General features: G+C 40.7%; 1 protein-coding gene across 2 annotated transcripts in view; it reads left to right on the forward strand.

Annotated features, from left to right (window-relative positions):
* The first annotated feature begins 1,766 nt into the window (after positions 1 to 1,766).
* The window catches only part of SLAIN2 (SLAIN motif family member 2), a 37,045-nt gene continuing 20,606 nt past the window's right edge, over positions 1,767 to 18,205 (forward strand). For both annotated transcript variants that reach the window (XM_059817675.1, XM_059817676.1), the window contains exons 1-3: positions 1,767 to 2,122; positions 11,536 to 11,684; positions 17,460 to 17,624. In XM_059817675.1, the coding sequence (XP_059673658.1) occupies positions 1,767 to 2,122; positions 11,536 to 11,684; positions 17,460 to 17,624 (670 nt within the window). The remainder of the gene's footprint in view (positions 2,123 to 11,535; positions 11,685 to 17,459; positions 17,625 to 18,205) is intronic.

The raw sequence follows: 18,205 nt of genomic DNA on the forward strand, positions 1-18,205 counted from the left end.
TGGGAGAAGAGACCAACACCCACCTCTCTGCAACCCCCTTTCAGGTAATTGTAGAGAGCAATAAGGTCTCCCCTCAGCCTCCTCTTCTCCAGACTGAACAACCCCAGCTCCCTCAGCCGCTCCTCATAAGACTTGTGCTCCAGACCCCTCAACAGCATCGTTGCCCTTCTCTGGACACGCTCCAGCACCTCAATGTCCTTCTTGCAGTGAGGGGCCCAAAACCGAACACAGTATTCGAGGTGCGGCCTCATCAGCGCCGAGTACAGGGGCACGATCACCTCCCTACTCCTGCTGGCCACACTATTTCTGATACAAGCCAGGATGCCGTTGGCCTTCTTGGCCACCTGGGCACACTGCTGGCTCATATTCAGCCGGCTGTCAATCAACACCCCCAGGTCCTTTTCCTCCAGGCAGCTTTCCAGCCACTTGTCCCCAAGCCTGTAGCGTTGCGTGGGGTTGTTGTGACCCAAGTGCAGGACCCGGCACTTGGCCTTGTTGAACCTCATACGATTGGCCTCGGCCCATCCATCCAGCCTGTCCAGATCCCTCTGCAGAGCCTTCCTACCCTCCAGCAGATCAACACTCCTCCCCAACTTGGTGTCATCTGCAAACTTGCTGAGGGAGGACTCAATCCCCTCATCCAGATCATCTATAAATATATTAAAGAAGACCAGCCCCAAAACTGAGCCCTGCGGGACACTGCTTGTGACCGGCCGCCAGCTGGATTTAACTGCATTCACCACGACTCTCTGGGCTCGGCCGTCCAGCCAGTTTTTTAGCCAGCGAACAGTGCACCTGTCTAAGCCACGAGCCACTAGTTTCTCCAGGAGAATGCTGTGGGAGACAGTGTTCTTCCTCTCCCCAGCAAATGCAGGCTCCAGGATGAAGCTGTTGAGTAGATGGAGCTTGGGCAGAGGTAAAAAATTGTGAAGGGATGGCACCAAGGGCACTGTCTCACTGTGGCATGGGGAGGGGGGCAAGAGCAGCACATCCCCACAATGCCAGCAGATAAAGTTCGGAGACACAAACCCCCAAGCCCCACTAATTCCTTAAACCTAAAGGTGTAAGAGTCTTGTAGATGGCAATTTCATGTCACATTTAGTAAGAATATATGTATTTGTACAACATGAAAGGCTCAAGTGATATTCAGGGAACGGTCCATGTGCATGTCACAAGCATAGGACCCAAAACCATCGCCAGGGCCTTGGACTAGGGGCACACCTCCTATCTTTTAGAGGATTCGAGCATTTTGGAAAGGTACCCCGGGGTTTCCCGTACAACTCCTGGGTGGGACCTGCAGCCCCCAAGAGACGGGACGGGAGGCCAGGCCAGGCCCGGCTGTTCCCTCAGGAGAGCCCCCCCGGTGAGGCAGGGCCTCCGCCTGACAGGGCCGCGAAGAGGCGACCGACGGCGCCGCAGGTCCGGCAGCCGCCCCAACGGCCCCAACCGCCGCAGGAATCCCACCCGCGGCAACGTCACCCCCCCCCAACAGAGGGAAAACCGAGAGCGAGCGGTGACGCTTCCGGGTTACGCGCATGAGGTCAGGGCGGTGGGCGGGGCCGGGGTTGGTGGTAAGATGGCGGCGTGGGCCGGATGTGCGTCCTCCTCCACCCGCCGGCGCCGCTGAGGAGGCAGTGGCAGCAGCGCCCGTGGACCGCCCCGCCCCGCCGCCCCACAGCCCTCCCCCGCCGCGGGCCGCCCGGCCATGTAGACGGGGCGGCGCGGCCGCCCTTCCCCGCGCAGCCGCCTCTCTGCCGGCGGGCGCCATGGAGGACGTCGGCTCGGGCGTGAACGCGGACGCGGAGGTGCGGAAGCTGCAGGAGCTGGTGAAGAAGCTGGAGAAGCAGAACGAGCAGCTCCGCAGCCGCCACGGCGCCCTGCCCGCCGCCCCCGCCAGCCCCAAGCGCCTCCTGGGCGGCGGGCCCTCCCCGTCGCCCCCCGCCGCCTCCCCGCCCGACGGCCGCTGCCTCAGCCCCAGGGCCGCCGCCCGGCGGCCGCCCCCCGAGGAGCCCGGCGGCGGCGCGGCCGGCGAGGAGGGCAACGGCCTCCTGGACGACGCGGCGCTGCTCAGGCCGGAGGAGCTGGAGCGGTTGGCCGGCTGCGAGGAGGACGAGACCGGCTGGTGAGGAGGCGGTCGGGGTGGGGATGAGGTGGGGGCGCCCCTCTCCGCCGTCGCCGGGAGGCGGGGAGGGCACCGTCCTCCCCTTACCCCGCCGTCCCCGGGAGGAAAGGGCCGTTTCCAGACGCGTGCTTGGTGTCGGAGGTGGTCTCGGGGCTTTGTGTAGGGAGGCAGCCTCGCCCTCTGGGCCCGGGTGAAGGGATTAGCTCTCCAAGATGTACCGAAGCCTGCAGGGGAAGGGTGTTTTGGTTTCTGCACATCACATCGCACCTCCCTGGAGGCCTGCAGCTCTGTGCTTTTGTTCGGCCGCGGTGAGAGTGTTACAGCGGGTCACCTGGAGACCGGAGCAGGCTCCAGTTCTGCCGCAAAATCAGTTGTCAGTGTTTTCAGAAGTTCAGAAGGTGTGGAGGTGTTGAGAAACTTGTGGAAAATTTCTGGGGTAGTGCAGAACTAGCCCACAGGTACTGCTATACTTTCTTCAAACGTGCATCGAACGTGTTTTAAGCCTTGATTTCTTTCAGCTGTGAAGGCAGCAAGCGTAGCAATATTTCTTCATCTCATTAATGTGTTGTCCTTAGGTGTTTACATTTATTGCTAACAATGTAGGACCACGGTTTACCTTAGGTGGTTCCTCTCTTTTTAAATGGACTGCTTATCCTGCTGCTCCAGCAGAAACACCTGCAGTTGGCGGTTCACCTTGTCTTTATTACACTTGGATGAGCTTCTACTGAGAATCAGGAAGGTTTGCTCTCTCTTAACATCATGCTGTTCTCCAGCTGTCTTTTTGAAGTTTCCTATGACACTAGTTGAGGAGCAGTATTGGAGCTGCAGGAGAGATAGCGGGGAGGAGCACAGTGTCAACAGAGAAACACAAGGGAAGCATGTACAGAGAGGAAAAGTAACAAAAGCAGGCTAACTTGGGTCAGAACTGGTCGTAGGTTCATCTACAAAGGTCTTTTTTGGGAGCTAACATGCAGACAAATTTAAAAAAACAAACAAAAATGCCTTTCAGAGTTAAAAACACTTTTAAAAACACTGGAATGATTCCATGCATGAGCAATGTTATAGTTCCTCAGGGAGGAGACAATGTGTGCGCTTCCTCGGAGAAGTCACTTGCCTGACATCCAGCCTGATCCACTGGAGAAGTATGAGAGCATAAGTTTATTCTCATCCAACACGAGCTTACTAAATTAACACAAGTCGTCATCTTCCAGATGATGAGTCTGTGCAAGGCAGCTACTCTTTGTTTCTCAGTTTATGCTTTGTAATCTACTGGTTTATAGCATTTGAGGGAAGTAGAATATACTAAATTTGCACAGTAAGTTTGGAGTGGGATGGCCAAATTTGTAAATGTCATGAATTCTAGTGACAATAGATGCCTGGAAAAGAGCAATTGTTAAAATTTACTTACTGTTGTACATATCAAGAAATATGGCTACGTAATTAAAAAAAAAATTGTCTTTTCATGCTATAGTTTAATATGCACATAATGGTAAATGCGGTTTGGCTGGATTGACTGATGGTTTTTTTTCCCAAATTGTTCTGTAAAAATAGATATCAAACTCCTGGAACTTCTGAACACCGTGTAATTCAACTGTTGAGGCACTAAATACTCTAAAACCATTTTTTTTTCCTAATTAAAGTAGGATGACTTTGTATTTGTGCATTTGATGAATGGAGGTTGTTGCTCTAAATGAAGTTGGAAATTTTCAGAGGGCTAGTGGAGCAATCAAAAAAGAAACAACCATGTGAAAATAGGAGGGATGATGTGTGTAAGTGGATTTCTCTTAAACTGTTTCATAAAGATCCTGCTCTTAAGGCCCTGTTATGTTGAGGTTGCTCAAAAAGTAATTGAATCAACTGAAAGAGTGAATGTACTCAGTGAAATTTAAGCCTCATGTGAATTCTTTCAGGTTCAGATGGATTTGGATCACTACTGCTTAACCCAAAATCCTACCTAAACTATGGGATTATACCACTGTAGAAATCAAAGACCACTCACCAGCTGAGGAGACCTCATGTGGAAACAAACTAAACTTAAATCACAGTTTGTGCATAGAAAATGGATTCATCTTGCCTGTTTTGATTGTCTACAGAGAGAAGCCTAGATTTGTCTTTACTGTTGATTTCAGAATGACCTTTCTGTGGGAGATAATAGATAATGAAGGATGCTGGTTATCTGTGTTCTCTCTGCTTTGTGTAATAAGGGCATTTTTTTCAGTCCATGTATTTATATACCCCATTATGAAATTGTCCACAGCTTTGTAATGGCAGAAGAAATAGTTTTCTTCGCTGCTAAAATTACATTGTTTTACATTTAATGCTTACATGACATTAGGGCATGTGAAGTTTGGCTATGAATTTAAGGTGGAACAGTTGATATTGTGTCTGAAATTGATACTGGAATGTGTGGGTTTTTTTTAAATCTACATTTTTTAGTTGATTAGCTCATTTTTAGGTTTTAATTCTTTAAATGCTTTTAGGACACAGGACAGAAGTGTAAAGTGAAAAATGTAAGGAGAAGGTTGAGCTAGCCTAAATTACAAACAAGTGAAAAGAACTTTGATACTGCTGCTTTAGTAGCAGCATTAGCTATTAAAACAGCATTACAGTATTAGTGAGCTTTGGGATTGTTTATATTTTTGCTTATTTGTTGTTCTTTGCTGTGGTTAGTTAAATCCAGACACGTTTTCTTTTAAACAGTTTAGCACATGAGACAATCTTCAAATCATATGGTAAATTACTAAAAATATTTCAGTGAATTTAGATTGAGTTTCTTGGCCATATGCTTCTGAGTCCTTGTTAACATGCTGAAACTTTCTTCCTAATAGGGTACTGAAGGTTGCAAATAGGCACCATGTGCACATGCAGACAGTACTGAGCTGTACCTAGTCCCATGGAGACTTTGCTTTAGGCCTGCTAATTACTTCCTCAAGAAGTTACCAGTGACTTTGGTAATATGTTCTATGGGTGTTCCTATTTAGCTGTTATTGAACCAGATTGGACCAAATTTGAATTTTTTCAAATTTCAATCTGAACAGGTCTTTTTTATTTATTAGTTAAAAAGGCAAAACAGCAGGAAGGGGGACCGGAGTGCAAAAATCTTCAGAGAGACAGGACGCAGTATACAACTCCTTGCCTGACTTGCTGGGTAAGGTTGGGTGTGAATGTGTAGCACATTCGAGACAACTTGGTAACAGTACATAAGGTGGCTTGCTATGCTTCTTTTTAAAAGTGGGCTGTCTCAAGTTTATTGCAGGATAAGTGTGCACACGTGGGCAATTACTGTAGATTAGTTAATGGGCTGTGAATCCACTGTAACTTGCTTTGTGGTAACTTGTTACATGGTCACTTACCTAAGCTTTCTGAGAAGCTTTCTTTTAAATGTGAGTAAAACATACAGTGCTTTTTGCTTCAAAATTTATATGCAGTATGTGCATAAGAGTATAGAGCTTGCTGTGTATCCATTTTGTATGTATAATTGCTCAGCAAACTTCAGAACAGTTGTGTCCTCTTTAAATGACAGTGCTATAAAAGCCAGCCTAGCACTTATCCATGTTTTCATGTCACTGCAATCTAAAGTCTCCTTAGTAGGGCTGAAATAGCTAACAGCTGACAGACTTCATTTACAAAGAAAAGGCAGTTACTGTGTGTTTATAAGTAAAATTATTGGTGGGTTGTTTATATTAACCTTAATAATTCAAGGTAATATTTTCAGTGTTTTTGAAGACTGCAGATTGGTTGTGTATCCTGTTTAGTTAAAATGGAAGGCAAGTACTTTTACTATTATACGCACCCTCATTCAGCAGCTATTTCTATTAAATTGACACCTATTTTTAATAGTTTACACTTCCATTCTAGCCATCCATTACAGTTAATTGGCTAAGTGGCTGTTCTGAGATACAGAGGATAAAAACATGATTGTCACCTGTAATGATTGTCTTTTGTCTCATATTGCTTAACATCCCTTGAGCAGTAACTGGAACCCTAAAGTTTGCCATAGTGAGCTAGTAAAGTGTAGGATGAGTGTTTTAGGATAGAGCTGCACCTGAAATGCTGCACCAGCATTTGACATTACATTGCAGCATTTCCTGTTCAACTGCTAAAATTTCATTGTATTAATGTGGTTTAGGCCTCTTGGAAACCGGACAGGTTCTGATCAATTCCTGCTCTGTGACCTACGTAAAAGAGAAATTGATGCTTTTCATTTTGTGGCAGATTAAATGTCAGTCTGATTTAAAGTTGTTGTTTTTTAACCAAATTCAGATAATGTCTTCTCAAACTAGGAAGATGATGTGAAGAGAAGCATGTGGGAGAACTGAGGATTACAGAATTTACCAGTTTATCAAGTGAAACAACTGGTAACTTCAAATAATATTCCATTTGACTAATGTCTTTGAGATATCCATGTTTGTTGTGAAACAGATGTTTGAGGACTGGAGGAAGAATCCTGAGGAAGAACTTTTTTCCATTTCTAACTTCTTGTGTGATATTTGTGACTTATAAAGGTGCTTGATATTTGGATATCATGAAAGCTTCGATACGCATTTCCTTTATTGTCTTAATGGTATTCCTGAAATTAACTTCATAATCGTGTCTTGTTTAGGCATGATTCACATTTCTACTTCTTGTAGGTGTTGGTAGAGGTCTCAAGCCTAGTCATTAAGCAAAATTTTATTTTGGAACACATTTAATAGGACACAGAACTTCTCAACTTTTCTCTATTCCATGTAAGTATCAATGTTAGAGCATATATGCTCTAACAAATTCTTTCTGAAAAGCTTCTCAAACAGTGGACAGTTGTACAGAGTTTGTGTGACAGTTCTAGGGAAGCTACATAATGGTATTAGAGGAGTCTTCCAAGCTTTTGAAGGCCCCATTTCTTGTTCTACAACATCCCTTTCAGACAGCAACATGTTCTTTTGAGATGAGGAAATGAATAATGGCTATAATTTCCAGCAGCTAGCCGGGGTACAGCTAACTATCTTTAATTGTTGGTGACAGGAAGGTGGTTGTGTTCCCAATTGCACTTTGCAACCTCTCTGAATACTCTCAATTCTATTTGAAAATTGCATCATGTAGTTGAGATGTGCTGCTTTAATATGAAGGTTTAATGAGATTGTCAAAGCATTTCTGTAGTATTCATATCCTTATTTTTGAGAGACGTGGAGTTTGCTGTAACTCATGCATCTCTCAGAACTAGAAGCATTCAGTTAAGTACACCAACAAATCAGTAATTACAGGCTGAGCCATGTGTCTCAGTCAGTTACAACTGCAGGATAGGAACTTTGCACGGGTGGGGGAAGAGGAAAGAGGAAATCTGTGGGCCAGATATGTGCAGGCATGTCACTTAGTTTTTGGATTTTTTTTTTCTTTACAACCAGAGATTCTCTTCAGATCTTACCTGTAGCTGTTTATTCAAAACCCATCTTTAAATTTAAACTTATTTAAATTGCTCCAGATAGGATCTCCTGAAAGTTTTGGATTAGTCTAAAAGAGTTTAGATTGACACTGTGTTCTAAATAATCTATTTCCAAGACTGTCCAGTATTATTGTCTTCTGATGTATTTGTTTTTAGTAGATTTTCCTTGTGGGATTTCCTACCTGTATTTTAGGGGAATTTCTTAATGATCTAGCCTTGGATTTCTATTTTTTTCTTCACATCTTTTCTTCAGGTTGCTTTCCGGATTCTGCTTTTGTCTGCAATGTTTTGTCTGCTCTCTTGTTTCATTGCTTCTATTGTACCTGCCAATTTTCCCTTAAAGTGAATGTGGCTAAAATAAACGAGCTTTAACTCTCATTCCTTCCACTTGCCACCATCTTTCTAATTCAGATCTGTGACTTCATGTTCATCTGCACGTTTTTACTTCCACTCTTGTACTGGAGCAGTAGAAGGATTTTGGTACAAAAAGACTCCTCCTTTCTTCCTGGTTAGAATCTTGGCTTCTGGTTTCATGCCTGTGGCAGCTAGCCTCTTGTATTTTAATGCACTGGGAGGTGTTCCTCAGGTGAGGTTAACCCTATGTAGGTATTCCATTCCTACATCAATGTCCTGTCCTCTTTCTTCAAAGTCTTTTCCGACTCAGCTGTGTCCCAGCGCAGCATGCTTTGGCTTGGCTCATTCTGCTGATGTTATCATACAAGCTTGTAGTGACAGTAGTATTGCTGCAAAAGCTCTACCCTTTTTCTGCTGCATCTTCCTGGAACTAATCAGTAGAGCCTCTGGCTGCTGTAAACTTCAGATTGGCGCTGCTGTGGCATAGGTGACTAGTGACAGCTGAAGGAGGGAAATACTATTGTGTGCAGCAGAATCATAGTGTCTGGGCTTCATGATGTTTCAAAACAGATCTACACTCCTTATGATACACTGTTTTCTTTTACTTGACCTTGTGTCACTGAATTGTGGAGTCTTTAGTCTCTTGTGGAGAAATTGGAGTGGAGGTTTCTGGTGTGTTGACATTTGTATTATGGTTGGTAACTGTAAGCTGTCAGCTTCCTCAGTCGTTTTCAGCTTCCTGTTTTGAGAGGGTGATTTAGTAGTATTTAAAGTTGTATGAAGTCCTACTGGTAAGCTTCAATCTTGAAGTTGCTGTGCTGCCAATCAGTGCTGTTGCGTTGCTGCAGAATGCATTAACAGGTCCAAATGGGGATGGATCTCTTCTGGAGAGCTCTTCAGCTAAGGCAGACCTGTATCTATTGGGCCAAACAGTAGTTTGACAAAGATCACTTAGCTGTATGAAGTTATTTGTACATGCTTCATAGCATCCTTCCTGTTCTTTTCCCCTTCCTGCTGTAGGGGAGAGAGGAAGAGGTGGTAGAAGCATCACTCCAATCCTTAGCCTTGCCCTTGGTCTTTTTTTTTTAATCCAAATTGGGCAAGGCAAATAGAATTACATCAGTTTTTTGAAACTTGAGATTGGCTGTTCTTTGTCAGATGGAGAATTAAGATCACTGCTTTATAATAATGAGACTTCATAGTTGTACGATGCGCAAGAAACTATCCTGAAAGAGTCATTGTATATCGCATCGATGCACATGTGTTTGTCATGAGGTAGTGGAGTTGCATGAAATATGTATATTCTAAAGTTCTGTCTTTTCTTGAAATGTAAGGTGTGAAACAAAGGCTGTTAAAGGAAAAACAATTGGCTGGAAAGTGGTAGGAGAATCTGCAATATGTGTTTGGTTAGAAAGGGAGGTGGAAAAGTAGGAGCTGCGTGGGCCTGGATTGCTTCAATAAATAAACTATTTGTGAAACAAAGGCAACAACTGGAAACTGCAGAAAAGAATGTGTTGGAACTTAAAATACCAGGTGCCATTTTGATTAGAGTAGTCTTGTAGGTTTGTTGAAGATATCAGTTTTGTGTGTCTTTCAAAGAGAACATACACTTTACTTTCCTGCCTGTTACACTGGGTATTACTGTAAACACTTCAAATGTGCATGGAACTTCTCAAACACAGCAAGGCATGTCAGCTACCCAGAGAGCTAAGAGTGAGCCTAGCCTGTACAGCACAAATGTTGGCTTTGTTGCCTTTGACATTTCTTTGTATTGTGTAAACATACCTTAGGATAGGGAAGAGTACAAGCAAACAAATGCTAAAAAAGACAGTACATTCAAAGTGTGAGAGAGCTAGTAAATGCCAAATGTTGCTTTTAACAATATGCAGGTAATAGCATAAAGTACAGCATTTTTTGTAATTGTTTACGTAGAACTGTAAAAATCAAGCAACTCTTGTGCTTTCCAAGGATCTTTGGGGATATAAGTGTGATGGGCTCTTAGCTTTTCTTGTGGGAAGAGTGCTTGTAAGGATTCCTACAAAATCAAATTTAATAACTAACATGAATACTCGCCAGAGTGTAAGCCACATGGACTATAGTATGTAGCAGTGGCTATTTGAGTTGTTAGAAATGGCTTCATTTTTTGTTTAAAAACCTGGCAGCTGATTAAAAAATCCCCTCTCCTGCATTTGCGAACGTAGGTTTTTTTGATTTCAGTGTTTGAGGGAAGAGTGTTTCAGAGCATGCTCTAAACAAGATGATCAGTGTTTTGGGTGAGATATTAGTGGTGGTTTTATAAACGTGCTTCTTGGGAAGCTTTTGTAAGAAGTGATCTTAAGGGTAGTAATTAAAACAAACAAACAAAAATAAAAAAAACCAAACAACTTCTAAAGCTGTTTATAAAACAAACTGAGTTCAAATTCCAGAATTACAGAGAAAGCATCAGCTAATAATCTCGTAATAGAGCTGTGGGAAATAACTTCTGTGTTGCTGATGTCATTGGCATAAAGGAAAGAAGAATTTTTGCTCTCTTTTGTATGGAAGCATGGCTGATTATGGTTGTACACCACACACTGTAACTTAGGAACATTTGACAGCCTATTCACTTGGAGTAGGAAGTCTGTCATTACTTTTAGAAGAAACACTCATTTAACCGTTTCTGCATATGCATAAGCTCTAGTTAGAGCTGCAGATCTTGTAGTTCACTGTTGTCTTATGCTAAAGCACATTTCCAAGTTTGGTTCTAGTCCAAAGATAAGGCTTAAAAACCCCAACTTAAAGTGTGCGATTGGTTATGACTTTTCCTTTAATCTGTTTGTTGAGGGAAGAGAAGTTTTCAGCTAAATTTCTAGAGCCTTTAAACTGGAGTACTTCTTTCTTCAGTCATGGAATGCTGATGTTAAAATAAATGAATGGAGATGCTGATGGGCAAAGGCCTCAGTATGTCCTGCAAAACAATATGGTCTCATTGTTTCTACTCTCCTATGTGCATTATCTCTTGTTCCTTGTTTTTAATGCTTGACTGTATACCCCTTAGGACAGATATAGTCCCTTTGTTCTGTATTCAAAGGAAAACTAAAGGATCAGGTGCTAGGATACAAATGATAAGTAAAAATCAAATGTTTATTGTTCAAGGATACTGAAATAGTAGATGTGTTCTGTGGCTTTAGCACTGTTCCTTGGCTATTAAGATGCTTATCACTTGCTACTTCTTTGTGTTTAGGAAAACAACAGTTGCATATTGCATAGTGCTTTATTTCCTTCTTTCAGGTGAATGTTATTTAAATCTGAAAAGATCAATCCTGATTTCTATGTTTGTGTCATAGTGAAATTGTCCATATACCTAATGTGTCTGAAAAGTGAAGACATTTTTGTTTCTGGCAGATCAGTTGGTATATCCCAGTGTAGCAATATAGGCATCATTTCTTGCCAGAATTCCTTGGGTAGCCGTATATACAGTATTATACTGTACCCAAATTGTTAATTTCAAGGTAAAGCTTATGCTTTCTTTATGTTTTGGGAATGTATTATAGATACACTATAAAAATAGAAATAGCATAGTATGTGGTACTTTGTTACATGCCTGATCTTATGCTCATTTTGTCTGTCTTCATAGATTTTTTTTTTTTCTCCTTTTCAGGTTATATACGTCCCCAAAGAAGAAACTGACTCCAGTGCAAAAATGTGTCAGTCCATTAGTTTGGTGCAGGCAGGTATTGGATTACCCAAGTCCTGACATTGAATGTGCTAAAAAGTCACTGATCCACAGGCTGGAACAGACAATGTCAAGTGAGTTCCTTCATGCTAACACCACTGGGTTGTGCCTATTTATTCTGAAACAGTCAGAATTAGCTGATAAATAGTTGTGAGAGAAGAGGGGGAGATCCAACAGTTACTTCTGTGTGAAGCTTTCATTATGGTTTGCAAACATTAGTTCATTCTACTCATTTTCTGGACTGTATGAATAAAATGAAAGGAAGCATTAGACAATGAATCATGATTTCAGAGTTTTATACTACCCGCATAGTTACAATTTGGTCAGAAGTTTTCAGGAAGAAACAATGTCCTTGGCTTGGAGGTTTTCTTATTTCAAAGTAGAAGCCTGTGTTAAACTATCGTAATTGTTAGGTGCTTGTCAGTATATTAACACGGAACTTAGTTTTCTCCTAGATGAGCTATTTTATTTCATCTCAGGAAATGGACGCTGAAGTTCTTTGGGGAAGTAATATTGATTTATTTTCCTCCCACCCCCTGGTAACTTAAGATCTTGTCACAGATTAAAAAAATCCAGAGTTCGTGATTATTCCTTGATACAAATGAGTTGGTTATATTCAAAACTGGAGAAGGACTGAGCATTTGGCCTTGTGAGGATGAAAGCCTATATTCTCCACCCTTTTATTCCCAGCCTTTTTGATGTCAAACTGGCAGCAAAACACTGAAGGTCTATTTAGAATTCTCTGTCCATCTGGTTTCTTGCTTTATTTTAATTTCTTTGTTACGGCCTATTTTTATTTTTTAAAAGTTATGCTGAGACATAACTTGCTTGCTCTTAATATCTGTTTTCTTCCTGTGTTTCCATATTTTTGCAGTCTTGTGGTATGTGTGATCTATCTTTTTTTCTTTAACTGTTATCTTCAGGAATTAGCAGAATGGCTGGACTTGAGCTAAGAATATGTGAACACAGTTCCAGGAGGTTCCCAGCTACCAGCTCCCTTACATGGTTATACAGAAATTTTGTGCTGAGTTTATTGGACTGTAACTTTTCTCCCCTCCTTGGATTCTTTTCTGGATCAATTCAGTGTTTATTCTGGTTTGTACTAAAACAGTTCATAATAAAATTTGAAAACATTGCTGGTAGATCCCATGAAAAGTCCATTTCTTATAAAAATTGTGGGCATAATGGTGAAAGTGCATTCAGTATGAGTCACCTTTGATCTTTCCCTATTTCTTGTGCTTTGCGTATGCTGCCTTGACGAATGTCTATTAACAATTTTCCTGAACAGTTAACATATATGGCTTGCTACAGGCAAAGACGCAAATTCTGAACAACGAAAAGTACCCAGATCACAGGGATTTATGAACGATGATACAAGTTTGGGAATTTGAATACTACTGAATATTTAGGACTGGATAGCAGTTCTGTTAAGTATGAACATTTCTGTTCATGGTTTAACTTCTTTTCAGAACTGAGTAGAAATCTTCCAGAAATACCCCAAATTCTGTTACCCTTAGGGTATCTTTAAAAATTCAGTCATAGTTGAAGCAGAGTGGCAGGAAGCTTCCCTGTGAAATGGATGAACTTGGAAGTTTGATCATTCAAATGATGTGTCCAGGCAACTTTACCTCTTTTTTTTTCCATAGACCTGAGAATCTGCCTCTGGCACTGATACTTGCAAGAATACCGCAATTCGTCTGTAGTGCTAATAGGGAAAAATATTAGCGGTGGGAGAGATGGGCACTAGTACTGCTGGTTGGAGCAGATTGCATGGAAAAATGAATTTGTAACAAAAAAGAAAATTGTCCTTTAGAGTAACCAGCCTACTTACAGACATAGGGTATCAGGAAGCTCCACTTGAGAAGGCAAGTAGTGCTGCTTATAACCTTGTATGTGTTTCCTACCCCACAACTTCTGGAATGTCTTGTGACTTGTATTTTACATAGTATTTCTACCTTGTGGACCCATCACTTAACCTATTAGTAGTTACTGGTTCAGTTTATCAATTTCAGTTCCAGTGTCTGTGGATAAGGCTTGTCATACTACTGTTACTTTCTTTCCTGAATCCTTGTTGATGTTTCTTTTGCCTTGACTATTTTCTCTTTGTCAGTTGCTGTTGTTATGTCTTTCTAATCTAGTATCTTTTTGCTGTTTCTCAGTCTCAAATGCACTCTTGTATTCCACATTTTCCTCTTCCTTCTTATAAAGCAATTTTTTCTATTGCATGATAATAAAGGAGGGAAGAGCGGCTTTCAGCTCCACACTGCTGTGGGCAGTTACTGAGAACGCAGGATGCACAGTGCCTTGTTGCTAGTTAGTTCAGGTTTACAATTGCAGAGCAAGTCCTGCTCAGTGTTGGAAGCATGTTCAAGCTAGAGGGAACCTTAGGTATATTCTGCTGAAAAGATCTCTCTTAGCCATGCCTCAGGTCTCTGGTCCAAAGTGCAAGAGTGCATTTCATGTTGGCTGGAAATCATGGCTTTCCACCACATGGTGGTCTAAAATCGTATGGGGGTAGAGCACATCAAGAAAGCAACTGCAGGAACAGAGAAATACTAGGCGGAAGAATTTCTGGAAGCGATGCTTTCTTAAGACATAGTTACACAGAATTAGAAAAGAGTAACTTTGGTCATATTGCAATTTTTACTGAGGCAGCATTTTTATTTAAATATTTGAAATCAAACGCATGATCAGTATAGCTGGTAGGAGAACTGGGTGGCTGTATGTGTAAAAACTGTCGTATTTTCCATGCTGAGTGAGTTTGACTTTCAGTTAAGCATTGCACTTGTTAAAAACCAACCGTTATTTAGCTAGCTTTGGTCTCAGTGATAGACTTTGCTAAAGATGGGTTTCAATTACTTTGGGAACTGCTAGAATAGATTTGTCACTTAATCATAACAAAAATAATTATCAGGTATCTAGCATTTGGAAAAATTGGACCTGATTCATACAGTAGATCTGTATCACCTAAGCATGAGTTTTCTGCACTCGAATTTTTCTATTCCTATTTTCTAGAGCAAAAGAGAGATTCAAGACCAATTTAACCAAATGTTGACTAAAATAAATTAGATGCTGCATACTGTTTCTGAATGTTATAAAAGAAAATTTACATTAAAATGAAAATGTTGATCATTAACCCTCCCTTCTGGTCTTTTGAAAGCTAATGTGTAATCTTTTGTAAGCTAATGTTTCATCTAAGATAGCATCATTTTAATGTTAAAGTGAGTTATTTATCTTAACTAATGTTGTCTGACACTCTTAATAAAGGCCATATCTCTAGTTGTTGTAAAAATAGTAATGTCTTTCTAAGTTACAGAAATCCCTGTTGGAAAAACTTTAGGAATTCTAGGCCAGAAAAATGGTTTGAATCCAGCTTTTTTTCTGGGGAAAAATACAGAGCTGGGGAAGGTAGAAGTTCACATTAGCTAGGACGGAAACTTGCTGTGCCATATAAAGTTTCATCATGTACCAGAGCATACTTTTTATATGTAACAAAAGTATGCTTTCTTTCATCTCAAGAAATCTGTATGTGATCAAATATTTTTGTATTGTTATGGATATGTACGAAGAGCCTGTTTTGAAGGTTATACAGTAGTACAATGGTTTTCTAATTTGTGGTTAATACTTGTCTGTGTGATGAAGTATGAAATAACTGTTGTGCAGACTTACATTTTTAGGGGGGGGTTTACTGTCATTTTCGGCAAGAGATGAAAAATAAATTTTTTTGGCATGAGAACGAAGAGTCAGTTCGAATAGATGCTTTGGCGTTCCTATGTGAATGCCAGAAGAACTTGCTGTCAAAGGAGTTGTCTCATCAGAGTCAACCAGAATACAACCGGCTCATAATTATTGGTTTTGTTAACTGAGTTTTGTAATAAAATGGAGATTTCCCTTCTGAAACTCTCAAAATAAAGTGGCAATACCTCAAGAATACTAGAATTAATTGAATTCACTAATTGCCGAAATTAGTGCATATCATATTATCGTATCATATTAGTGCATATCACTTGCAGTGAAAGCTGGAGTATAAACTTTCCATCCTCTATCTGTAACTGTCTTTTCACTCTAATTAAAAACACTACTAATATTAAGTGGTTTAGACACCAGAGAGAATCTTTACATGAGGTGCAATTTAAGTAATCTGCTGCAAAGTCAACTTTAATTTCTGCTGCTTCTGCCTCTGTGCTGCATTCTGCCGTCCATTTGGTTGGATGATACGGTTTTTTGGGCGTTGTAGAAACTAATTCACTGATGCAATCAGTTAAAATACTCCAGATGTTTTTAACTTAAATCCACTTCAGTAGGCTAGATGATAGTGCAGCCCCACCATTGCTTGTACTGAACAACTGAGGAGGTGGTGACCAAGAGCAAAGTGGGATGGGAGGAGGAGCTGAAGCAGGCTTTGCTGCTGAAAGCAGCATTTTATGCATCTGTTGTCTCTTTTGGCTTCTTGTAATGTAAAAAAAAAAAATCTTACACTGAATAAAAGGATTTTTAGTAAACAAATTAATGCCAAGTTGTCTGGCACAGTAGAATAGAGTTCAATTCCTTTTTTTTGTCCACTACTATCAGTAGCCTAATTATTACTGCACTAATTGAAGTCCTTTTTCAGTAATAGAAATATCACGCAATATTCTTTGAATAGCTTAATTTCTGCTTTTTTTAAGAACCCCTTGAGTGTATTGCCATACATTTGCCAGGCCTATTCTTGTCAGTTTGCAATATATATGCATAGTTTCAATACTGTCATGCCTTGAAGAGCGTTTAGTTTCTAGCAGCTAGGTAGGCTGCAACTTAATCTAATCTAGATTTACATACTGTAAAGTTTGAATCTCTAGCTTTCAGTTTAATGTTTTGCAGTTTAATTTGTTCTTTATTAAAACACGATTCTATTTGGCACAAAATACTTTCAGCAATGAAGGAACTGATTTTACCAGAAGTGACCAAATTTCCTTTGGTTCCCACTTCCCCCATTGAAGTTCCATTTTCTATTATATTAAAATGTAACTTTCTGAATAAAATAGTCATTTAAGTAACTATACAAATCATATACTTGGCAACTAGGGGAATTGCAGTATCATACTGAAAATGTTTGCCGGTGATCAAAATTCATCTGAAAATACTTCAGCATTGAAATATTTACAATAAATAGCAAAGGAAAGTACACAATTTTAGATCTTATCTTGTATCTGGGGTTGAAGCCCATGGACATAAAAATCCCAAAGCATTAGAACAGGAGGTATACAGAAGGGAATAATGCTACAGTCAATCTGCTTTATTGTGCCCAGTAGGTTTATGGAACCCAGAAATATAAACAGAAGCATTTGCCATCCTTAATGGTTTTTCATTTTAGTGTATGGTTTGGGGAATTTTGTAGGTGGTATTGCTTAGTTCTGTGGCGCCAGTCTTGGTGTTACTGTTGAAATATTGTGTGATCTAGACAGGTCTGTAAATTCTGGAGAACTAGACTTCATGGTGTGCTCTGGTTTGTATGCAGTTGTGCATAGGATGTATGTTACTGTAGCTTAGCTACTACTGTCTTTTGAGTTACTTCCCTCCTCCTTCCCAATGCTTACGTTGAACATCTTGAAGACATCAGTTGTAGTGTTCTTAGATCTGATTTTTATAAGGAAAATATTTGTTGCCCTCTTGTCTTGCCCTCTTGTCCCACTCCTTCCATAGTATGTGTATCTAGGAGATGAATAAATCAGTTAAAAAATTCCCGGTGACTGAAATGTTCTACTTGAATTGTATAGTATTAAATCATACTGAAGATATCATGTAGTATTGTATTAATTTTTCACTGGTTCTTTCAGTATAATTTGTCACTTTCCTCCTCTTTCATACAGCTCTAAAGAGACAGAGTTTGTACAGCAGTCCTTTCAGTGCAGTCGGTTACGCAAGCTCCTATAGTCCAAATACTAGTAGCCCCTACAGCAGTGGTTTCAACTCTCCCTCCTCAACACCAGTGAAATCTGCTTTAGTGAAACAGCTCATACCTCCTGGTACTTCAGGTAAGCGTGTCTGTGAGTGTCTGGTCTCTCCCTTTCCTCTGCCTCCTCTTCCTTTCAAAAACTTGTGCTTAAATAGATTACATTTGCATTGAACTAGAGTAAGAAAGACATCAAAAATTTGTCATTCTTTTGTAGGGTGTTTGCATCATGCAGTATTTAAGCTTTTTAGGAAAGACTTTTTTACAGACTTTTCAGCATGAGATACATTTAAAGTGTTTTCTCTGGATGTCCCTGTCCCTAAGATCACTGATGCATATTAGCAATTAGACCAAAACATGTAGCATTTATCCTGTGGAGTCCCAACATATGTAAGTGGCTTCTAGAATTGGCCCTGTAATTGCCTGGGATGTAAGTTGCATAGTAGGTGTTTGAAGGTTAGGTGTTGGTAGTTGTAAAGTCTTTGCAACTACCCTATTACTTACTAACTGAAACGTTTGGTATGCAATGTATCCATCAGTACCTCTGAGACACGAACAATATAATCTAAGAGCATGTATTTTAATTAAAGGCATTCCTTGGAGCTTTGCAGTCATCAATGTAAACACTAACTTCTGGCAATGTTTTCTGCCTTTATTCTGTAC

The sequence above is a fragment of the Gavia stellata genome, chromosome 5, assembly GCF_030936135.1.
Source record: "Gavia stellata isolate bGavSte3 chromosome 5, bGavSte3.hap2, whole genome shotgun sequence".
NCBI lineage: Eukaryota > Metazoa > Chordata > Aves > Gaviiformes > Gaviidae > Gavia > Gavia stellata.